The 25,175-nt window shown below is 47.5% G+C and overlaps 2 protein-coding genes across 3 annotated transcripts in view; one reads left to right on the top strand and one right to left on the bottom strand.

Annotated features, from left to right (window-relative positions):
- Positions 1 to 10,128, bottom strand: part of TCF19 (transcription factor 19) — a 40,081-nt gene extending 29,953 nt beyond the window's left edge. Inside the window, exons 1-2 of one of the 2 annotated variants that reach the window (XM_085844966.1) lie at positions 9,647 to 10,128; positions 9,398 to 9,546 (exon numbers count right to left, since the gene is read on the bottom strand). In XM_085844966.1, the coding sequence (XP_085701092.1) occupies positions 9,398 to 9,546; positions 9,647 to 9,926 (429 nt within the window). In that variant the 5' untranslated portion in view covers positions 9,927 to 10,128. The remainder of the gene's footprint in view (positions 1 to 9,397; positions 9,547 to 9,646) is intronic. The other variant, XM_085844973.1, reaches the window with a different exon arrangement.
- A 1,049-nt stretch (positions 10,129 to 11,177) lies between these two features.
- MRPS2 (mitochondrial ribosomal protein S2) lies at positions 11,178 to 21,367 on the top strand. The gene is made up of 5 exons (XM_085844986.1): positions 11,178 to 11,376; positions 17,360 to 17,467; positions 18,559 to 18,721; positions 19,466 to 19,722; positions 20,561 to 21,367. Exons 1-5 carry the CDS (start codon positions 11,343 to 11,345, stop codon positions 20,866 to 20,868), a joined length of 870 nt encoding a protein of 289 aa, XP_085701112.1. The 5' UTR covers positions 11,178 to 11,342; the 3' UTR covers positions 20,869 to 21,367.
- Positions 21,368 to 25,175: the final 3,808 nt, after the last annotated feature.

Below are 25,175 nucleotides of genomic sequence, written 5' to 3'. Positions count from 1 at the left end.
GGGGGTTAGGTATGGTCCAAGGATCATGCCATTAGATTTTGGACTTGGTCCAAAATCCAATATGGCCGCTATGGTGGCCATTTTGAAAAAATATTTGAATTTTTTTTTTTGCATTTCTACATGTTTTAAGTGATTTCCAACCCCGCCCCCCCCTCCAACAAAAAAGTTTTTGCAACTTTTTTCAACAAAATTTCGATTTTTTTTTGCATTTCTACATGTTTTAAGTGATTTCCAGCCACACCCCCCCCTCCCCCCTAAAAAAAAATTTTGCAACTTTTTTTTCAACATTTCGATTTTTTTTTTTGCATTTCTACATGTTATCAGTGATTTCCAACAAAAAAAACATGCCAAAATTATAATTGTGGCTGATTTTGGAACTTCAGGTGGATATACCCACGTAAAATCAATTTCTGTCTCAAGGAATCTAGTTATGACGAATGAATTGAGTATGTAAAAGTTAAAAGTAAAAGGGAAAGTTGCAAACTATAACTCTGTGAGCACTGTTGACATCAAATTGAATGAATAGGATATCAGGTTCACTTGAGTGACCTCGCAGTATTGGCGGCGGAGGTTTTGCACTCCACCGAGTGCTCCGCCTCTAGTTAATATTTCTGTGATGTTCTGTGTCATCATTCCTGTAGATCCAGCTATCACTGGTACAACTTTTGCATTCTTCAGCTTCCAGGATCTTCTCACTTCATTCTTGAGGTCTTGATATTGTTACTGATTTGGAAAGCTTGTGCACACAAGCAGCCAGAGTCCCTGGAGTTCAGTTATTTCGATAAGTATGTGTTTAGAGTTAGAATCCATCCCCCCTTTGTTGAATGGGAATTACATGTGTGCACTACAAATTATTTTTTGTCAGGTTTATTACATCTTTTACAACAACAGCAACAACTACTACTACATCCACTACAACAATGCCACCGTCCCACACTCCACCGGTCGCCATTGCCCACGTGTTGTTGGCTGAAGGCGTGGGGCTGAAGGCTGAAGGTGCCTCCAATGCCTCAGATCAAGGCTCCGTCCCAAAGAAGGGCATGGACCTATTCCTCCAGCCAATGAGCGAAGGGCGAGCATGACACGCAAGCCCCAGCCAATCGGGAGTTGACCACGAGTCATCCGACAACCCCTCGTCCAAACAGGAAGTGAGTGGGAGGAGAAGAGGCCCCTCCCACCTAAAGAGGAGTAGAGTGGTTGTCTGGACCAGAGTTGGGCAGTCAAGGATGCGTTCTGCATGATCGTGGCGATTGCGGTCTGCGGTCTTGGTGGTGAGTGCGGCTTGGTCTGGGTCATGGGTTCGAGTCACACCGTGGTGTTTGGCATTGGAGCGCTTGAGCTGGGATCCCCGTTCGCGTCCACGGACTCCGAGCTCCACAAGTGCGGGTACAGTGAAACCGCACAAGGCGGGGAGGTACCCGACTCTACCAAAAATAGACCCACGAGGTCTATTTCGTGTGTGTGTGTGCATGTGCGTGTGCGTGTGTGTGTGTGGCGCCGTCCTGTAAGTAGAATTGTTTAAGTGCCTTGTACATACCTGGATTGCTTTGAGTCGGTTTAACTCTGCTCTGTGTCTTCTCCTCCCCGATTATCGTTGTAAAATAAACCCGTTAAATGTACCAGCTCGTTTTCTGTACTTTCCTTCATTGGCCTAGCATGGTGCGGGTTTGAGAATTAGTAAGGCCGTTCGGGCCGGTAAATTGTTCATTTGGACCGATGGATCTTGGTAATCCCCGCACTATTTACACCCGGATCGGGCTCGGTAGACGGCGCGTTCCGCCCGAGGTCCGTCGAGGGTGTGACTTCCTCGGTAATTCGATGGCGTGGGTATTTTGAAGTTAGGCAATTAACCCTACCCCACGCAGTCAGAGAATTGGCGATCACGGTCCCTAAGTGACCCGTCGACTCCAGAGTTGTCCGGGGTGACGACCTATAAATTCCGGGTGTTCGGTGGGAGACGACTCTACTGCTCCACCTAGTGGTCGTTTATCGCCACCGAACCCCGGTCCACAACAATATTTGGTCATTTTCTTGATTTCTGCATCATTTCATCCAAAATCACTGTTATTAACACCTCAATGATGAGGATTACAAGGAAATAAAGTGCAGGAGGAGGACATTCAGCCCATCATGCTTGCGCCACACCAATACCAGATTTTAATAAATCTGTCAATACCCCTTTCCTTCATGCGCAGCCTTTTGGCTACTGGTTGTATCATTGGTTAGGGGTGCGGATATGCCGCTGATGCAGTGCCCCTATTACCAGTACACTAGTACTCATTTCACCGACCTCAGAAGGACGACAGGCTGTCAACCCGCTGATGTTAATTCAGCGGTCAACGGGACTTGAACTCAGGACCCTAGGATCCGAAGCCACCACCTGAACCACGAAGCCTGGTGTTGGCTTAGCGGTCTTCTTCCTCCATAAACAATGCCTTCTTTGTTTTTTTGTACCCCAGTATGATATGTTGTCGCAAAGCTTTGTTTTCGATGGTCACGCTCGATGGGATCATTAGGTCTGACGTGAGCGGGAGGTACTTCAATGTTTTCAGTGATTACTTTTGGTTCATTTTCCCAAAAATTTACTGGAACTGGGACATCAAAGTTTTTACAGATGTGCCAGCGGATTACTTTACAAACTCTGTTGTGTCATTGTGTGTACAGCTGTTCTGACATGAGTTTATTACCTCCGCCACTGAAGGTGAAGGAGGTTATGTTTTCACCCCTTTCTGTCTGCTTGACTGTGTACAGGATATCTCAAAAAGTTGTGGACGGATTTCGACAAAATTTGGTCGACACGTTGGGTGGGTGTGTGTCCACGATGAATCAATTCGATTTTGGTGAAGATCCGAATCCAGGTCTGACTCCGAGAATTTTTTCAAATGATTCTTCACCATTGAGAGATGGGTCTCAAAAACGATTTTTCGCACGATATCTCAAAAATGTATTGGGCCCGATATGTTCTCGTGGATCAGGCATTATGGGGCGGAGGTATGTGCTCCACCGAGTGCCCTTCTAGTGTGTGTGTGTGTGTGTGTGTGTGTGTGTGTGTGTGTGTGTGTGTGTGTGTGTGTGTGTGTGTGTGTGTGTGTGTGTGTGTGTGTGTGTGTGTGTGTGTGTGTGTGTATATATATATATATATATATATATATATATATATATATATATATATATATATATATATATATATATATATATATATATGTGTGTGTGTGTGTGTGTTCGGTCTGGAAGCATAACATATTGTTTTTGCTGACCCCACCTCCACCCCTCTCTATTTTTTGTCTGTCTCTGCCTCTCTCAACCCTCCTCCCCCACCCCTTAAATACCTCATCAGCGAAGTGACAGGTTGTATTTGCTCATGGAGAATATTTTTTTTGATCATTCTGACATCATAGTTCACATGATATGGCACCCATGTTGGATTAAAGGGAAAAAAATTGCACATCTCAGAAACCGCTTTGTCAACAACAAAAAAATGAAACTTTGTCATTTGTCATGTCATCAACTTCCCATGGGGCGATAATGATGACGTCATCGGTGAAGTGATATTGCAGCCATAATCGGTCGAATTGAAACCCTTGTCAAAAAAAAAAATTCTGAAACTTCCGATAACTGATCGACAACCCAATGCGAGTGAAGAATAAAATTGATGACCTCACCGGTCATGTGGTCTGGTGGCCATATTGGATTGGAAATTAAAATATTGTTGCAGAAATAGCCCTTAGTGTGTTATTAAATATAGGATTAGGCAAGATCCACCATTAAATGCATGTTTAGCCAGGTTGTTCGGTAGTTGGACGTTACATGTGTGTCGGGAGGTGTAAGAGGCTGTTCATTGTTCGTACATTGGTGGTGGACTGAGAGGTTCTTCTTCTTCCTTCCTGTCTCTGGACAATAGTCCCCGCCCAGCGCTCTGAGGGGGAGTGACCTCGAGAAGGAAGTGAAACTGAAGAGAGGAGCCAGTGGGCTTTGAGATGAGCGAGCGAAGAAAAGGCAGTGGTGGATCTGCCGGGAAGAGAAACTGAACCTGAGCGCGCCGAGTCTGCCATTTTTGCCAATAAGAGAAACTGCCTACACATCGAGTCTGCGATTTTGGCAGTAAGTGAAACCGAGAACGTCGAGTCGGGCGATCGACTTTATGGAGGAGTGGTTTTGGCCGGCAATGCCTCCTCAGCCATGGACCCAGCCTGCGGAGCCCAACACCTCGATTTGGCCTTGTCTGATGAACAGGCCAGGCCTGGACTTGTATACTGGACCTTGGGAGAAACCAGCTGAAACCCACCATCGATCTTTCGTTCTGGTGCAGTCAACCTCACGGGGTCTGAACACGCCGAGGCTGCGTGCGTGAGGGCTGCGACACATGGACGAGCGCCATTTTGCCACGCGGCGTGCTCGAACTTGGGTGCTCAAATCCGTGGACATTGGTAATCCGTCGCTCCCTAGTTAAGAACGGGTTATGGATTAATTATAACATTGTCGTGAATGCTTTGCTTGTGTTGTGTGTCCCCAATAAATCTGGCTGATTCGTATGAAGTTGCAGCTTTGAATTAATTAGTGCCGTGCCGAGGAATGATCCGCTCGATTTGGATATAAAAACCAAAATGGTTACAGACTGGCAAAATTTGCTCGGTCTCTGACAAAACCAGTCTGGAACCGGGGTCAATTTCCCCAACTGGTAAGGTCCAGGGGTACGTTGGTATCGCGATTTGAGACGCGTGACCCAAAGCCTGTGCCGAACCAGCCGGCGTTATTACCGCGGAGACGGCGGTGGTTAGGGTGGCGCCGAATCTAACATTTGGCTGTTGAGAGTAGGATGCGAAAACCCAAACTGGTTATGGACAGTGATTGACGCACTCGTCCGAATCCTAAACAATATGTTAAAAAAAAAAATCTTCTCCAGAAGCGCTCAACAGATCGATGTGAAACTTCATGCGTATATTCGACTTGCAATGAGGTATATAGTTTTATTAAATATTTTTCATATTCACCTTCATCAATGCAATTTAACCTTAGTTTACACAAAAGTGGTTGTTAAAAATCCTAATAATCAATCAATAAAGGTATGAATAATGGAAATGTATGCGACATAATAGGGTACATGGAAGAAAGGGGTACATAGGCCATAATAGCAGTGGGTCAAAATAGCAGTGTGTTCAGTGAACGACGGAATTTTTGTTCAGAATGGGAGCGTGCTTCATTCATTCATCGTCGTGTCGAGCTTTCATTCCGCATCCTGCGACGCTGAGGTTAAGCCTTCTGTTCATTGATAATCTGTGGGGAATCTAAGTTAGGTTAATTACCTCGATTGGTAATCAGGGCGGTGTTTGACCGCGTCTGGAGCTACGAGGTGGTGCAAACTGCTCGGCATCGCCACGTTAATTTGGTTATCCAATAAAGCGACCGCTTTGTACCTGATCGGTTAAGGGTTGTGTTGAGGGTCTGCAAATGCGACAATATAATCCTTCAAAAACTTCCTGCATTGACATCCTCCATTTGCCATCTGCTACACTTGAGGATGTGATGTAACCAAGAGCATACATTAACATAATTTATTGGATTGTAACAAAGTTGCCATTTGTTTAACCAATTAGAAGTACCACCAATGTCTTTTTGAAGATCATCACTATATATATTGTTACGTTTGAGGGGGGGTATGCATTCAAAGGGTAATTAGGATGTTTAATTCGGTATGCCATGCTGTTCGAGTTTACCAGGATCTCGATGTAATAAGTAGCAATTCAGTGGTGATAAGTTGTCTAGTAAATGTCCATTTCTTCAAGGGGGAAATGATAATTGTCACGTAATTAGATAGGGATACGGGATAGGGTAAGTGTGTCTGCGTAAACCCTTTTAGTATTCCCTGGAGGCTTGCCGTGACGTAACAGGACAGTGCTGCGGATGGCTCCGCCCCGTGATCACGATTGGCGGAAGGCGACTGCGGAGGGCCAATAAAACGGCTCAATTGGAAGTGACGAGGACTCGAGGATAAAAAGGTTCGGTTCGGGGAAAATAGGTGGGAAGAAGATTGATAAAAGAAAAACCGTCTTGTCGAGGCTGTGGGTCTCGGAGCGTGCTCTCTTATTGCGCTGGTTCGTTCCTCGATTCGTCGTGTCTCGTGGCCTTGCTGTGCCCCGTGCCTCACCTCGGTTGGCTCTGGGGTTCTGCTGGCTCGGAGTATGGGGCCGAATGGCGGGTGGACCTGCCTCCCTCTCCTGCTCGCATCTTGGCGCCAGAACTGGCTCCCTGGCGGCTGTGAGCGGACTTGGGCCGACACCAGGAGGTCGACAGCACCACGGTGTCTCCTGCCCCTGATGGGCACGATGCCAGCTCGTCCGACGCCAATCCAGGGACTGTTGCGTCTACACCACGGGCCAACCTGACCACCAGGACCAGCTACGTTGTGTGTGTGTGTGTGTGTGTGTGTGTGTGTGTGTGTGTGTGTGTGTGTGTGTGTGTGTGTGTGTGTGTGTGTGTGTGTGTGTGTGTGTGTGTGTGTGTGTGTGTGTGTACCTGGCACCTTAGAGGGTTTGAGATTTGTATATCCATTGGAATTGTTTGTGTTTTCCCCACGCCCGAACCCACACCACCATCCCGTCGAATCGCCCCGGATCCCTCCTCTTGCCGAGTCTTATTATTATTTCTGGTTAGAGAAATAAACATTATTAACTCAGTGAAAAGCGACTCGTGCCACCTTCCTCGTCCCGTTTGCTGTGGAGCGATTAAAACCGCCATCTTTGGGTTATAAAAAATAAACCGCCTCCATCGTTTCGGCTCATTCTACGTTGGCGGGACTGTTTAAGTCCCGTGGACGTCACAATATATATATATATATATATATATATATATATATATATATATATATATATATATATATATATATATATATATATATATATATATATATATATATATATATATCTGGACCGATTTATTTATTTTGAATCTACCACACTCGACAGAGCATCAGTGCTACCAATGTAGTTTCTTGGCAAAGGTTACACCGAGTGGTTTGCCATTGCCTTCCAGCATTGTTTGTCCGTGCTCCATCCTTGGACTGAGCGCCAAGTAAGGAAGCAGCACAGATCATTTTAGCATCTTCGGTGCAACTCAGAGTTTGGAACCAACGATCTCTCACACTCAGAGCAGACACTAACCATTATACCAGTTAGTCTGGATATATATATATATATATATATATATATATATATATATATATATATATATATATATATATATATAATCTTCTTCTTCTTCTTTCGGCTGGTCCCGTTCGGGGTCGCCACAGCGGATCATCCGTATGATCCGCATAGTGATTTGGCACATGTTTTACGCCGGATGTCCTTCCTGACGCAACCCTGGTCGCCTCTTACGACACAGGGATATGGTACACCTATTTTAACCGGGGTATACACCGGCCCAGTACACTGGTACTCATTTCGCCGACCTCGGAAGGATGACAGGCTGAGTCAACCCCCTGGTGTATTAATTCAGTGGCCCAACGGGGCTTGAACTCAGGACCTTTTGGATCCCAAGCCGCTGCCCTAACCACTGCGCCAACACCAGGCTCATATATATATATATATATATATATATATATATATATATATATATATATATATATATATATATATATATTATATATTATATATATATATATATATATATTCCCGAGTGAGTCAGAAGTTGCGCCCGATTTCTGTCAGTTGATTGTTTGTTTGCCATTTGTATTACAGTGTACAAGAAGGTAGAAATAAATGAATGACATGTTTATCTAACCATTTATTCAAGAAAATATTATTACTGAACTGCACCAAGCTGTTTTACTTGCAATTTTCAAAGTGCCCTCCCTCATGATCGATGCAAAGTTGCAGCCGAGCAGGCACAGAGCGGCACACACGTCTGCAGAGTTCGATATCAATTTCCTCAAACTTTGCAGTGATTTGAGCCTTCAATTCCTGAATGGTACGAGGCTTTTCACGATAAACAAGGTCTTTCATGAGCCCCCAAAGAAAGAAATTTGGAGGTGTAAGGTCTGGGGAGTGTGCCGGCCACTCGATCGGACCGCGGCGGCCGATCCACTTTCTGGGATACAAAATTAATAATCTGCAAGACAATTTTTAACATGAATTCCCAGAAAGAATCTGACAGCCGAAAAAACAGAAATCAGGCGCTACTTTTGAGTCACCCTGTCTGTGTGTGTGTGTATATATATATATATATATATATATATATATATATATATATATATATATATATATATATATATATATATATATATATATATAAATAAATATAATCTCCCTCAAAGCTGTTGAGCCTGGGTTTGAATCTCACCCAGCTATAAGCTGTCCTCCCAGTGTTTCACAGGAACGGAGATTCATCAATGTGTGTGAATGACACACACACACACACACACACACACACACACACACACACACACACACACACACACACACACACACACACACACACACACACACACACACACACACACACACAGTTAGATGTTTGGAGCTCGAGGAATAACCCACACTCCAACCACATGCATTTCACTGACACAAACAGCCAGTAAGGAAACCTATCAGGGAGGGTTGGGGGTTAGTGGTTGAGGGTTGGGGGTTGGGGGGTAGGGGTTGGGGGTAGGGGTGAGGATGTAGGGCTTGGGGGTAGGGGTTGGGGGTAGGGGTTGGGGGTAGGGGTTGGGGGTAGGGGTTGGGGGTAGGGGTTGGGGGTAGGGGTTGGGGGTAGGGGTTGGGGGTAGGGGTTGGGGGTAGGGGTGGGGGTAGGGGTTGGGGGTAGGGGGTAGGGGTAGGGGGTAGGGGTTGGGGGTAGGGGTTGGGGGTAGGGGTTGGGGGTAGGGGTTGGGGGGTAGGGGTGGGGGTAGGGGTGGGGGTAGGGGTTGGGGGTAGGGGTTGGGGGTAGGGGGGTAGGGGTTGGGGGTAGGGGTTGGGGGTAGGGGTTGGGGGTAGGGGTTGGGGGGTAGGGGTTGGGGGGTAGGGGTTGGGGGTAGGGGTAGGGGTTGGGGGTGGGGGTAGGGGTTGGGGGTGGGGGTAGGGGTTGGGGGTGGGGGTAGGGGTTGGGGGTGGGGGTAGGGGTTGGGGGTGGGGTAGGGGTTGGGGGTGGGGGTAGGGGTTGGGGGTGGGGTAGGGGTTGGGGGATGTAGGGGTTGGGGGTGGGGGTAGGGGTTGGGGGTAGGGGTATGTAGGGGTTGGGGGATGTAGGGGTTGGGGGATGTAGGGGTTGGGGGATGTAGGGGTTGGGGGATGTAGGGGTTGGGGGATGTAGGGGTTGAGGATTCAGGGTTGAGGATTAGGGGTTGGTCGTGAGGACGTGCTAGGCAGGGAAGAAGGGATTACTCAATGGGACGACACACAGGTATCATGGGACGCCGCACCTTTTGAAAGAGGAAATAAAACTCGGAGTTGCCTGAACCACTCATCTCTCCATTCCTCTGTGTAGCCGGATGTCCGAACATCACCGTGTCGCTGTCATGAAGTTCCACAGACTTCCCCAGCGGGATCGTCTGCTCGTTCACGTACGTTCCTGTGTACACGTGGTGACACACACTCGTCAGTCCGACTCGTCAACTCAACGTGAACTCCTCATGTTCCTCCTCCTAAAGGATTGCAAGAACAATGCTCACCTTGACCAGAGCGGTCGGTCAGGAAAACCTTCCAAGTTCTTCCTCCGAAACCCACCACGTGCTCGGCAGACAGCTCGGCGTGCAGACGCGACACCAAGCCCGGTCGAGTCGCCGATGACAAGCACAGGTCCGAGTCCGCAGGGTCACATCCCACTCGGAAACGGCACGAGCGGCCCGTCGGACGGAACGTGTATAAATCGCGGGCGCCGGGCGTGCTCGCCGGCGATCCTCCTATCCGTAGTAGTTGGAAGCAAAAGCAACGCTCGGACTCTGGGAACATGCCGCAGGGAAGGCCGAACTGAATAACCTACGGCAGCAGCGACTGCACTACAACAGACAAGGCGAACGTCACAGACTCAGGTCACGCAGATTGTCGGACGATGAGAACGCGGCTCGTCGCCAGTAGGGGGAGAAAAATACGCGGGACTTCAGAGTCACGTGGAACTTCCCGGGAACTGTCGTGATTGGCTGTTTTTCACGGGAGCCTTCTTGTGATTGGCTGTTTTTCACGGGAGCCTTCTTGTGATTGGCTGTTTTTCACGGGAGCCTTTTTGTGATTGGCTGTTTTTCACGGGAGCCTTCTTGTGATTGGCTGTTTTTCACGGGAGCCTTTTCGTGATTGGCTGTTTTTCACGGGAGCCTTTTCGTGATTGACTGTTTTTCACGGGAGCCTTTTCGTGATTGGCTGTTTTTCACGGGAGCCTTCTTGTGATTGGCTGTTTTTAACGGGAGCCTTTTCGTGATTGGCTGTTTTTCATGGGAGCCTTTTTGTGATTGGCTAGTCCGAGACAAGAGCGTCGACGGCCTCCCTTATTGGTTGACCGTGCCGGCGGTTTGAAGTGGGCCTGCTGCCCCTTTCAATTGCTGTTTCACGTCTGATAAATAATCCGACGGCGATTTTTCTCTCCACATGTCAGACGGTTGGTAAATCAGGCGGCGAAACGACGCCGGAAAACACGGATGTGGTGTTTAGTTTTCTCTGATAACATTCTCAAACGAAAAGTTAAACAATTTTAACACACAAGCTGTCCTCCAATACAAACGGGGTTGCTTTAACACAAAATGGAGGACAATTGGGTTTTTTTTTAAAATTTAAACATTTTATTATCGTGCGGTGGTTTTAACGGTAATAATCCTGTCTGGTTCGTTAATTCTGATACATTTTGGTAGTTAGTTGAGAAACTGTCCTGACCGTATAAACCGATAGTGATTGAACGGATTAGGCGGTGTATAGTCAGAGTTCAGCACAGGCAATTGCTTCGTTTTTCAGTTCGCAATACTCTTGTCACACAATTTTATTCATATTATCACACGGCAGCTTCATAGATATCTGACGTACGTAAATAATAATAAATCTGTGCGACCTCAAAGACGATTAAAAAAAAAAAAATTCGAAGTACGACAACGCAGAGTCGATTTGTTTGAATCGTCATACAAAATGACAAAGACGTACAAACCAAGAAAACAATGAAACGAAGGCGATACTGGACAACTGATTAATGACAACAACCCGTCCGTGATCGATTGCGCGTGACGTCAAACGAGGGACCACGTGACGGCTCGTGACGTCACGGCGCTCGAGTCTGTTGGAAGTTCCGTTCTGTTGGAACGACGAAGCTTTAAAATCCGTGTTTTCAACCCGTAATCTCTTATTTCTCCTTCAGGCTCTTCGTGCTGCTTCTTGGACTCCCGGAGGATGCGAGTTGGAATGACGCTTGGTCTACTTCGCGGTGGGTACTTGGGATGTACAGATTCTTGTGTCACGTGCGCGCATGTGGTATTTATTTAATTCGAAATACCATGTTAAGTTTTGTGTTTTTATTGTTTATATATTGGGGGGGGGGGGACAAGCTCAAATGAGCTGAGATCCTTGTCCTCTTAATGATGACGTCATAAAAACGAATATGACGTCATTGTGATGTATGAGGTTTGCGATAAATTATCTGTGCTAATGCCCGGCTTGATTCCCGCAAACAAAATTCAAACAGCTTGCCTAGTTTCGGAGATAATGGTATAAGCGATTTCCATTAGTGGTGATATTATGACGTCATCTTTTTTTCTCTCGGAAGAATTTCCAAAATCGGAGATGGTTACTGCCTGCGCGTGGGCTTTCTGCAAATACATGGCAAGTTTCACGAAGATCCGATGAAAACTCTGGGTTGTGAAACAAAAAATGTCAAAAAATAGGAATGACGTCATAAAAATTGATATGACGTCATAGTGATGTATCATATGTGCGGTAATTAATCTCTGCTAATGTCCTGTTCGATTCCCGCAATCAGAATTCAAAAAGCTTGCCGAGTTTCGGAGATAATTTTTTATGCGATTTCCATTAGCGGAGATATTTTGACGTCATAACTTTTTTTTCTTGGAGGAATTTTCAAAATCGGAGATGGTTACTGTCTGCGCAGGGTATTTTTACATATATACGCCACGTTTCAGGAAGTTTCGATGAAAACTGTCAGCTGTGAAACAAACTAGTCCACAAGAACAACAACGTGAGTAAGACTTCGAGATCCTCCACGAGAATCTAAAAAAAGCTTTGCAGTTGTGGCTCATTTAAGAGTGATTTGTCTTGGAACCCCATTTACAGCATCAATGACGTCACATGAGGGTGACGTCATGAGTTATAGTTGGACCGGTTAAGCCCATTAACTTTCTCGACCAATTGTTGACAGAGCAATGCGAACCGTTGTGGGAAGGAAGGTGAAGGCTTTTTCAATCTAGTGGAAGCACAAGCGGCATTGGCGCAGGAGGAGACCATTCGGTCCATCATGCCCATGCTGCACCAAGCCCAGTGTCGTCACCCATCCACGTACAAGCAACCTACCTCGCACACAAGCCAATATCCCCATACCCCTGTTTGTCCAATTTATCTACGTACCGATATATATAAATACCATTTAAACCCATCCACCCCCTCCGCTGCCACTACCTTTCCAGAGAAACCGTTAATCCATGCGTTAACCGCTCTGCGTCCGACACATTTGCTCCTCGAAGGTTTCCGATTTCGCTGATGCAGACCATCCACTCGTTTGCCCTCCTAAAATCCAATGTCTCACTCCACCATCCCGATCTTCACATCGCAACACCATAATTGAGCTTACCATGTTGTGGTCACTTGTCCCCAGATGCTCTTTGACCTCCACCATATTGGGATCGTGACTGAAAAAGGAGGTCTAACGCTGCACTCCCACTTGTGGACGTATCATCAAGCTGGGTTAAATAGCAATCCTGGATTAGATCTTGGAAATCATCTGATCTGCCCTTTCCCTGGTCCAAAGCCGACTCTATCTCCGGTCTTTCTGAATGCTTCATGTACTCCTCCTTCCTTTTCTTCCCTCATACTAGGAGCCCAATAAAAGCATCCTTCCGGTATCTTTCCGTTCTTCCAATCTCCAATATGTATCCGCACAGTATCCTCTCCAACAACTCCATCCTTGATGTCATGCCTTTCTCTCGACACAACACTTTCACCCAGATTGCCAAACCTCGTCCCTTTTTCTCTTTCCCATCACACCGTGATAAACCCTGTAACCTTGAATTCCTGTCCTCCAGTTTGATTTCTCACGAAACCAAGTCTCACTTGCAGCAACTTTGTCATACCCCTCACCATCCATCCCAGCTTCCAACTCTTCCATCTTTCCTTATAAGCTCCTGGCATTCGTGTACACCACCTCAAGCTTTCTCTTCCATTAACCACCCCCTGCTGCCCCAAGCCTCCAACCTTATCCTCAGTTTCTAGTCTAAAAAGTTCCAATTTCACTTCTCAAGAACTGCCAAAAGTATCATCTCCCTTCTACTAAGCTACCCCTTGTATGACCCTTGCCAACAAACTGGTTCGGCAGAACCGATGCTCCGTAACAGAGGACAGTACATCAGAATTAGAATCAATCGCTTCCTTTATAATCCTTCCTCGACTTGCACTTTGTGCTCTTTAGCTCCGACGAAGGGGAATTCCTGAAACAGCCGCTTAACCTCGTTTCTCGTGGCAGTAAACTAACAACTTTCTCATCTCTTGTTTGCAAAACATTCCATTGTTGTCTTTAAGAGGGGATGTTCGTCCGGTTGTCCCATTTGTTATGTTGATGGTAAATATGTCCTCTTTTGGATGACACCTTTCAGGTTAGTTTCAACCATATTCTTGATGTGGTCTTCATATTGTTGTGGTCTCGGGGCTCGAGCCTACTATGGGGGGAAAATCCCCAGTTTTTCTCGAACTCACTCGGACCTGAGACCACCGGGAGTGAATGAATTCACCCCACGGTGGGTTGCGACGCAACTACAAACGCCAATCGAGCAACCATGAGTCCCAGTGTCCGTCCGTCTAACAACTGTTTTTAACTGGGGGTCCCGTGGCTCCCTGACCGGGGAACGCGCCCTCAGCAAATGTGCTACTAACCTTATCCGGTGATCTTGAATGCGGCCGAGCTGTACCACAAGCACACACCGGACCCTGCAAACCGAACCGTCGGGAATGTCAACCTCCCAAGCTATCTAGGTGCGGACAGTGCTCAGCCAATGGTGGAAAAGACGGACTCAGACAGATTGGAAATGGATTCATCAAGAACAGGTGTATTTACACAAGTGGGGAGCAGAAAAAAAGGGGAGGGGGGAGGGAACGTAAGGATTTCAATGGCACGGGGAGAAATGAGGGTTTAGCAATTTCTACAGCAATGAGATCAGAGAAAGAGAAAAGGGACACAGAGTAAACTTAACAAGCAACTTACCTACAACTAACACAGTACGTGGGCCGAGTACACAGTACAACTAACACGGTATTCAAAACCGAGGGAAAAATGGGGGAGTGAGGAATTGTGGCCTGAGCCTACCTGGTGGGGCAGAGGTGCCCTCACTATTCAACGCTGAGGGAGAGAAGTAGGACGAAAGACTGTGTGTGTGTGTCTGTGTCTGTGTGTGGTTGAAAAGGGAAATTAAGAAAGGTGCAGCGGAGAAAAGATGTGTGAAGGGATAGCCGAAGTGTGAGATCCTCTACCAGATATGGCTGTAGTGTAGCTTGGTTTCCGTCCTATTAATTGTCGAGGCTCCGTCTGCCCCCTCGCAGCCTCGGCTCATGATGACAGGTAAAAACCAAAGGGGTGAAAGTGCCAAGAAGCAGCAGCACGATCTCCGCAGAGAGAGCGACGTAGTGTTCCAATGAGAGGATAAAAAAAAAGAAAGGATGTCCAGCACCTGTCGAAAAAGAACAGAACAAACGACATCATGCTCCAGGGAACAAAGTATCCGGCGCTCGTCGACGTCGTGCCTCAGGGAACAGTGTGGAGTGTCCGGCGCCTGTTTAAAAAGTCAGTGCAAACGAAGTCGAAAAAGAGGGAATGCTCCGGGGTTCACTCTTTTATCAAGCCGGCCTGGAAGCTTTGAGAATGCGTGCGTCATTGGGTGGGGCCGCGGGGCCTGCCTGTGGATTGGCGTTACGCCTCCCGAGCCCCGTCCATTCGAGTCTCTGCAGCGAATCCTCTCTGTCGGGGCTTCCGGCTGTCGTAAGTCGTGAGTTGTCACCAATTTAAGGCGAGTGAGCATTCGGCTCGTTAGAGACGTGCAAGAACGATTATGGGGAAACTAATGGAGTCGATGCCTCTCAGGTCAACGCTGACCAAACATCACCCGGGCGTGTGATCGCCATCACGGAGGCTGACAATGGGGTTGTGGGTTGTGGGTTGAGGGATCTCCTTTAGAGCGGGGGTTTGAGGTTATGTAACTCAATGTCTTGATTGCCTTTTGTGTGTGCAGGAAGAGATCGTGTCAAACTACCGTCTATATTAAATAAAAGTGTGTTTACTTACGCGTGGTGTGAGAAAAGAGAAAGGGAGAGGAAATTAACGATAAAAAAGAGAGAGAGGGAAATTGACGATAAAGGGGATGTAAGGAAGGGATCGGCACACGCCCCCATCAAATGGCGACCAACGCCTTGCCGACAACCTTCTACGTGCAAAATAAAAACAGGGAGTGAATGCTAATGTACCGGTTCCAACGCAGTTTGGATCCCACTGACCCATCGAAAGTTAAGGGACTATTCGAAACATTTATTACAGAAATAACTTCGCTGAAGGACCGACGTGTCATGAGTGCACATTCACAATCGCGGTTTCTCAAAAAAAACAACAATATTGTTGTGGACCCGGGGTCACGGTGGTACTACAAGGGTGAGGGTGGGGGGTGTCCCTGGTTCTCCCCGGACTCACCGGGAATTGCAGGCCATCGCACGCGAAAAACTTCATGTCGCGGCGGGTCGCTAAACGACTGCGAACGCCAATAGCTTGACCACTTGACTTCGGGTCCTCTATGTGATCTCCCTATCGGGGAGTCTCGCCCTCGGCAATTATGTTGTTATCTTTATTGGATCGTGATTGATGCGGCCGAGCTTTCCGCTAGCATAATGTCGGACTGATACGAGAGCCCATTAGTGGGGAATTATAACCTCCCGGCGAATCTACATACGGACATTACTGGACCAATGGAAGAAAGGACAGATTGGAAATGTATCAAGAATGATTTGTTTACAATGAGGGGTACGAGAAGGAGGGAGGGGAACTTAAGGACTTTAATGGCGTCAAAGGGAAACCGGGAGAGAAAAAGGGGAAATGAAATAAAAAGAGTGTAATCAAGGTGTGTATTTTTTTTTTTTTTAAAGGCAGCAAATGTACAAGTTGCAGACTTAACCTATGCCTTACCTACCGGCTGACAAAACAGGGTACCCATCAGACCACACACACACGGGGAGACAAATTGGGACTTGTACGTACGTCACCGTCACCCTCCCCAACTTGGTACTGCTCTCCGAAATGGCACCGACACTGCTTTCCATCACTGAAGATCCACCGGCTCCGTCGGGAGCATGAACCAACGCGTCCAGGACCAGGGAAGAAATGAGCACGATGACCCAGGCAGAGAGGGAACGAGCTCGTGCATTGACCAGGACCCCGATAGCTCAAGGCAAAAGAAGAAAGACACCGCAGCAACCAGGACCAAGGTAGCTCGGGGCGACGGTAGAGAGAGAGAGCGGCAACCAGGACCAAGGTCGCTCAGGGCAACGGCAGAGAGCCGGCAACCAGGACTAAGGGCACTGGGGGGGCGCCGACAGAGACCGAATCGGCACGCCGAGCGCAGCTTTGTAGCTCTGGGGGCAGGCGGGGCCAAAGAGCCACACGTCAGACCCCATGAGTCGGCCCCATGCCAGCCATTGGAGGGTTCCTCCGCAGCCCCGCCCATTCTGCTGCCCGGGTGGATATTCAATCATGTGACGACGGCTGTCATGGCACACGTCATCACGCGTTGATGTCTCCATTCTCCCAACAGGTGGACAGCGGGCACTAACTACCCAACACAATGCATTTGATTACATAACCTCTATAGGAAAGGTGCTATTCTTAACGTTCATTGCGGAGATAACTATTCTAAAGGTCTACACGCTGTGTGCGTTTCAATTTCAGCATGCGCTTAATAAAACCACAACAATATTAACCCAGAAACTTTAACAGTTAACCTGGCTGGCTTAAGATCTTCAGTTCTTGAGTTCAAGTCCCTGTCCACCCATTGAATTAACACCAGCTGGGTTGACTCCGCTTGTCATCCATCTGAGGTTGGCAAAATGAGGACCACCTTCCTGGCAATCAGCGACACAGCTGGATGTAATTTTAAAATATAACCTTTCCCCCTCCCCCCTTCTCCTCATCCTCCCTCTCCCTTACCCAGTACTCCGGTCTTCCTTTTGCCCAGTGCGGAGCTCAAATGTTGTCTGGAGCCACGCCTTGCATCTGGCTTCAACCCAGGCACAGCAAAAACCTGCGGAGCACAATGCAGGTGAGCTTTTTCGAAGATATTTCATTTCAGTTGCAGCACACACCTTCCAACTGTCCAGGTTTGGTAGTGTTTTGCCCACCTGCTACTTGAAGCTGTCCTGTAGTTTCAGAGGCAACACTTTGGAGACCTGTGTTGGTTGCAAATGGCTTACAGATGGGGGGGGGGGGAATCTTCGTTTTCTTTTGATCTCTTGGGTTATGAGGAGCTAACTCATCTTCTTCACCTTTGACCTTGCCTTTTATTTTATTCTTAGCAAATAAGTCTTGTGATTTACACCACTTGGTGGTGTTTTGTTGAAGAAAATTTCAGTGGAGCTGAATTAAACTTTTTGTTTGTTTATTTTGTCGTCGAGGTGTTGCCCGACTGCACGTGCCTCGTCGGACAGGTAATGCTGAAAGCGTATAAATCTTCAGGAAGGGTACACAGACATTTTGGGACATCTTTCACATCCTCTTCACTTTCAAATTTGAACCCCCCCCCCCCCCGACGTGCTCCTTGAGTGACGAAATGTCCTCTTAATTGCTGCATCGAGTACAGAGGGGAAAAGCGACATCACCAAGATGGCATCGCTGGTACACAGAGTGCCGTGGAAACGTGGTGCCGATGTAGCACAGGTTTGAGTGGCCATCAAAGTTATTTGTGAGTCTAATACGTACGGCTATGCTTAAAACGCGGAGAGCAAACGCTGCCGGACGTCCCAGGTTCCTTTGATTAGTGGTCATCTACATATTGCGTACGCATACTTTTTTTCATACATTCATCGATACCGATGCGAATAATGAAAATGTTTTGTGTTTTTTTTTTGACCCTGCCGGGGTCCTTGGCGATTACTAAAGGTCCGTTTTGAACTTCGTGCAACCATTGGTTTTGGGGAGATGCAGAACTGACCTACCGATCTTGTACAAATGTGTGGAACAAAAAGTTGAGTTCAACCTTTAACCACTGCCATGGTATGCTGTGTGGTCGAGTGAACCATTCAGAATGTATATTTGGTGAAATGGCCTCAAAATTGCTGAATGACCATTCTGACCGCACGATGAATTGCGACTGTTCCTGCGGCTTTTACTCATCGTATTGCATTTATACGGCAGAAAACCAGGAGGGAAGCCAAGGGCACAGCACAGAGCATTTGCAACGCGCGATGACTGCGTCCTTGAAGCATGATGATTACTTCCGTATCTCTGAACTTTTCACCTTGAAACAACTCTTTGAAGCACGTGTTCACCTGGGACACAAGAGTACCTGTCGGAACCGGTGAGATTGTTTTCGCAGGGAGGGGTCGTTGACAAGTTCGTCGGGAACAATTATACAAGGGGCATTCAAAAATCACTTTGCTGCACTCCACCCTCATCCAGATTTTGCTGAAAGTCGAGTCGATTTTGTTGCGGCTCTTGCATTATTACTTGGCAGAGCTGTGTTGGCTTTTCCGTAGCTCGCGATGCATATGTTCCCAGATACGTTTGATGGCGTCCATGTCAAGAAATGTGGGCCTCAGGTGAGAAGCTGTAGCCCATCCCATCCCTTCCTCACAGAGGTGGTCCTGAACGTAAGGCACCATCTTCCTGCAGTCAGTTTTCCACACTGCAAAATGCCTTGCCGGTGGACTGGGAAGAGGGTTTCTTGTATACTGGCAAGGCAATTTGCAGTGTGGAACGCGTTTACCGCAGGAAGACGATTACATATGCCACATGTCAAGAACCACCTCTGCGGGGAAGGGATGGAATTGGATGTAGCTTCTTGCCTGCGTGCAAGAGTTCCGACGTGAACGCCCTCAAATGTGCCTGACAATGTAGTCTGTGGAGCAGTTGGACTGGAGATTGGTGAGAGCAAATTGAAAATTAAGCAAGATGGCTGTTTGAGAATCGTAGGCCTTTGGAGTTGCACTGTCTGCAGGTCTCAGGTCCATGTTCACAGTCAACGGTTTAAGTATATCTTTCAGTGATGAACATCAGCAATTGGGGCATGGAGAATTAATTTATATCCTCCATCCTCACCAAGGTTTATGAAGCCCTATCTGTTTGGTTCACGCCTGGGACAAGACATTATTGACCTCGAATACACCGCTAAACTTCTCCGTACCGCACTCTCCTTCACGGCTCACGTGACGTTCCGCAAGGGATGTGTGCTGTTTGTGACTGCTTCACGGCAACATGGCCACATGGTGGAACTGGCAGCAAAGGCGTGTGGGCAATACGCCTGCGCTCGGCCCTGGCAAGGAGGATTGCTCACAAACGCGGAAGTGCAGCTGAATGCTGGTAAGCAAGGATTGGGGAAGGGCAAACGCCTACTGATGGGATTTTTGGCCATGTTGGTGTTTTGACAGTTACAGGGGGCTGGTGAGAGAGAGCCGAGAGGTGGACACATTGGTCTCGAAGCTGTCGAGCCTGTGTTTGAATCCCGTTGTTTCATCGACAGGTTATTCATCAATGTGTGCGTCGTCCCTCCGATGGATGTTAAACAGGCGTCCTGTCTTCCGGCATTAGTTGGTGGACATTAAAAAAACCACCGTCCTTTTCGAAAAGTTGGCGAGCTATCCCCAGCCCCCTGAACAAATCGCAAATTATTTTATGTGCACAAAGCTGAGGCTCATGGGAGGAGCGAGAACATAGAACGCCCAGGCAAAAATGCTTGTTGGAACTATAGTATATGAGAGTTGTACTCTCATATACTATAATAGTCTGCAGAGAATTACTAATGGAATGTTATTTTTGCCTGGGACATCAGGATGCAACAGAACAATGGGAAGAGAAAATGGGGGGGGAGCACTGAGGTTGCACCGACAACAAGGTCGAATAACAAAATAGAGGAAGACTTGGACAAATCGGTGTGGGGTTGGAATGAGGGGCCGGAGAGGACAGGATGGATTCGGACGCAAAATCTCAGGAAGCGAAAAAAACTGATAACACCATACGTGGGTAAACTGCTCTTGACATACTACATGTCACAATCAATGCCGTTGGTCTGGTTGGCACATATCTTTTTGCATCTTGATGAAAAGAGAAGCTTCAGTACAGTGCAAAAACTTGCAATTTTAGGCTAGAATTAGGGACTACTACGCTCACTACTCATAAACCTCTCTCCTTTGCCCTCCAGAGGGAACTCTCAGCCTTCCGAGCCTGCTCATTTTCTTTGGCACTCTCAACAATGTTTTTGAGCTCCACACCGCACTGAGTGAAGCCGTGCAGTTGTGCATTCCCGTCGTGGGAATCGTGGACACCAACTGTGACCCCAGCCTCGTGACTTATCCCGTGCCTGCGAACGACGATTCACACTCTTCAATTTCCCTTTTCTGTGACCTTTTCTGCCAAGCTGCAAATCGAGGAAAAGCCCGACGCAAACAGCTTCAAGCGGTGTTTGGAGGATCTCAAACACACCCTTCTACAAGCGAGCTTAATGCGTGAACCTTAACCCATCTGGCAACTTGACGTAATCCACGATGATTATATATATATATATATATATATATATATATATACATATACATACACACACACACACACACACACACACACACACACACACACACACACACACACACACACACACACACACACACACACACACACACACACACACACACACACACACACACACACACAATGGATGGTGTATGTCATGTGTTAGTCGATTGCATGCTTTACTAATTTTGTTTGATGGTTCTTGTGTTGTCGTTTTGTTGATGGAATGGTTTTTTTTGTTTGTTTGAAATTCAATCCATTCTTCACTAAAAGGAGCAGGGTACGTGTGTGTCAAACTTTATTCTAAAGGGTTCCTGCTGTCAGGGAATGAAAATGGTAACGCTGCAGTTGGAAAACCAATTGTCGATTTAGTTGGAAAGAAATTGCTAAGTCGAAAAAAAAAAAACCTCATGTCCGTTTAATCGCACGCGATACCTTTTAACAGGGCTTGGAGCTTCACGTCGCGGTTCCAACGGTACCATTACGACGATTCTTTGACGAAAGCATGGCGGACACGGAAGGAACACATTTATACAGGGGCATGGTGACGTGATGCCTCCTATTCTTTTTTTCTCTCCAAAACGAGTCAAGATATTTGAATGGGACAAAGCAAAGTCCACACATTGGTTCTTCCCACCACTGGGTGTGAAGTTTTGTGTCTCAGTGCCATGATTTTGCAGAGGGCAGCATGACAGTCAGTGCTGGAGATGAGCCACATGCACCCTTATGATCCTGAGGGTAACAGACAGCCAATGGAGTTCTGGAAAGAAGATTCAACAGCCCCGACTTTGGTCCGTGAGATTTTTCATCTCTTCCCCAAACTTAAGGAACACCTTCGTGAAGAAAATGTCTCTTCCGACGACGTCAAGGCCGGTGTGAAGTGCTGGTTAAGTCAACAACACACACAGTTCGATCGTGATGGCATCACAAAATTACTTGAACGTTGGTAGAAACTTGTGGGCTGCAGTGGTGATTATATATTATATATATATATATATATATATATATATATATATATATATATATATATATATATATATATATATATATATATATATATATATATATATACATATATATATATATATATATATATATATATATATATATATATATATATATATATATATATATATATATATATATATATATTGTTGCGAATTCGTGCCCGCCGGTGTGCGAGCGGCCACGTAACTCGAATCGCGGCACGTCGCCCACCGGACGGACAATTCCGTCGTGACCCTCTCGGACTAACGCCGGGAACTAGTCACCGGTGGACCTTTCGGCCTCACCACGATCGTGCCAATCGGCCCCCCGCGTGGGATAGGGTTGTTCGCCAAATTCGACCTACCTAAGTACCCACACGGAGGGTAGACCGGGCGATCGCACCTCGCCGCAGGTCGACTTCAGACACGGGCCACTTTAAGCGACCCGTTCCGTACTATCGGGATAACCGAGCGGTGTTATCGTCAACCTCGACGGTTCTGATTAATTATCGGGCATATTTAGCCCACTACCAACCCTTTACGTGAAGTAAGATGGAGATTCAATTAAAGAAAAGACGAAGCGAAACGGGAAAAACAGTTCAACATGAGGCACATTTATTCCGCCGCACACGGAAAGCACACATATACAATTACAACAATTATGCACCAAAAGCAATTGAAAAAGGAACACAACAATGCAGATCTACTACCGACTACGTGAGCACACGGCAACACTTACACAGTTCTACTTTACAGACAGCGCCGACAACACATATACTCAAACGCAAAAGAAAAGGGGCCACCCTCAAATACAAGGGGGCAGACGGGGCCTGTGGGCGCGAGACCGCGTGGAGCCTACCCGTCTTGTGATGAGCCGCAAATGCCGCGGCGGTGCCCCGACTCCGCGCTCCTCCGCGGGTTTCGTTGGCACTGCTTGGAATGGGGTGGGAACTGGGCCCCCGTTCCGCACTATCTCAGCGCGGGGGTGGAAAAAGGGGGGGAATTGTTGATGCTCTGGGGAAAGAGGATAGCTGGCTTGCTTGGGTCCCGTGACGAGCGACTCCACTGCGACCTCGACTGCGCTCCCGGCTTCCCCTCTCTGCAGCTCCCCGACAGGCTCCGAACCCCGACAGACTGACTCTCCTCCAGACCCGTCTTGACTACTGCTGCCACACTCCGCCGCCGCCACACCTCTCCAACTCGCCCGAGCCCAAAAACTCTGCCGCTGCCACACTTCTCCAACTCGCCCGAGCCCAAAACTGACTGAATTCGCCCCGCACTCGGCGCTTTATAGTACGGCAGAACCCATATGCAAATTTCCGGATCAGGATGAGCTCGGGGGCGGAGCCACGCTCGCCCATTGGACGGAGGAAAAGTGGGCGTGAACCTCCCCTGATCCTCAAATTTGCATATATCGATTCTACTCCGACGCGCCTGGAGGCGGGGCCAAATCGCCCCGCGCTTGCTGATAGGACGGATCAGAAGTGGGCGTGTATCATTCCTGATCCGACTCCTCCTCGGAAAGGCCGCACTTTGTCCCTGTGGCTCGGCGCGCGCCCTGTACGAGTCCAGGAGAGCCTGACGCTCGGCGCCCACAAGCGGCGCGGGAACGGCCGCAGAAGGTGAGGCGAAGGTGGTGGAGGGCCTAAAGTGGCGGTGATGGCCATGGCGACGCTTGGAATGGCGGTGATGCGATGTTTACGGGAGCGAGCCGTGACGGTAAAGGTCGTGGCTGTTGGCGTTGTTGTTGTTGTGAAGCGGCGTTGCGGTTGGTGGTTGTTGGGTGATGGCGGTTGAGACGTAGTTGGTTCAAAATAAAGATAGAACAGAAAAACGGCTATCTTAAAGGGTCGCAGCCCGAATGAATCACATTTATTCCCTCTAAACAACGGGTTTGGGGCTAACTACACATGTACTTACAGAGATATCTCACCTACGGGACCTGAATGGTGGTTTGCGAATTTCCTCAACCACAACAATATATATATATATATATATATATATATATATATATATATATATATATATATATATATATATATATATATATATATATATATATATAAAACCCATCTGGCAACTTGACGTGGCAACTACATATAGTTACGGATTTCAGAATCCGGTCTGGTGAATGCATCCACACATCCAGGTCCTCAGACAGTTATTTCCTTAAATGCATGTTCAGATTAGCCCCATCCCAATGTCTAATGGGATCGTAACTGTGATGCGTTGAGAAGGGTAAAGGATAGATCCCCTCTCTTATGGGAAGCTTTTTTCTTTACAACAGACACGTTTTCACACATTTCTTTCACGAGCTCTGAAGCCCGCCCCCATTCTTACTCAGCAACAATCTTTCGCGAGCTCCGACGCCCGCCTTTTTTGAGAGCACACGGATCATCATGGTAACCGTGCGCAAGTGGGGCGGAGTGAGATTGGGGCAGACTGCACCCGCGGAGATATAAAACGAACGAGAGGTACGTTGAGGAGAAAAAGCGGGAGAGAGGAAAGCGAAAGAAAGCCAGGGAGGGAGAAGAGAAGCGAGCAAGAAGCGGGTGTCTGACGAGCGCCAACAACGAGACAATTCATCCTTCCCAGTGCTTCAGCAAGCGAGCGTGTGGTGCGCGTGTGGGTGTGAGCAGCGCTGCCAACAAGTGAGGCACGGGTCGGTCACCAACAACACCAGGGTCTAAACCCACGACAGACGATCTCAGTGCCCTCCAGACTTCGACTGGCGCTCAAGGCTGTTCGCGAGATGGTGCACGGCAAGGCTGGGTGCTGGCGACGGACGTGACACGCACACACACATTTCAGGACATTTTTATTTCACGGACGATTCTCTGGTGAGCAAGACGATTCTCCCCCTCCCCTTGAATGATCCTTTGGGTACCCATGTCTGTGTTTTGCTGTAAGTCGACCCCCCGATAAGCATCTGCTTTTTGTCTCTTTCCTGGCATTTTGATTGATTTTGCTTTGAAATATATTCTTTCATTTACCTCAGAAAATAAAAAGTTCTTTCCATTTATTTATTTTATTATTAATAAATCATTTGTCGATTTCCAACCTGTCCGTGTTTGTCCTTTCCTTCCGTTGGTCTAACATTGTCCGAACCGAGATAGACTGGGAGGTAATTACCACAGATTTGACCAAAAGTCGTCGGCACGCACCAGCGGTTAAAAAGCTCGGCTGTCCTAATTAAAATCTAATCGAGATAATATTGGTGCTTTGCCGAGGGCACGCTCCCCGCTCAGGTAACCACGTGACCTC

Source organism: Eptatretus burgeri, chromosome 1 (genome assembly GCF_056783735.1).
Source record: "Eptatretus burgeri isolate ZD-2024b chromosome 1, Ebu_testis_v1, whole genome shotgun sequence".
Lineage (NCBI taxonomy): Eukaryota > Metazoa > Chordata > Myxini > Myxiniformes > Myxinidae > Eptatretus > Eptatretus burgeri.
This window is presented reverse-complemented; position numbering and strand designations above follow the sequence as displayed.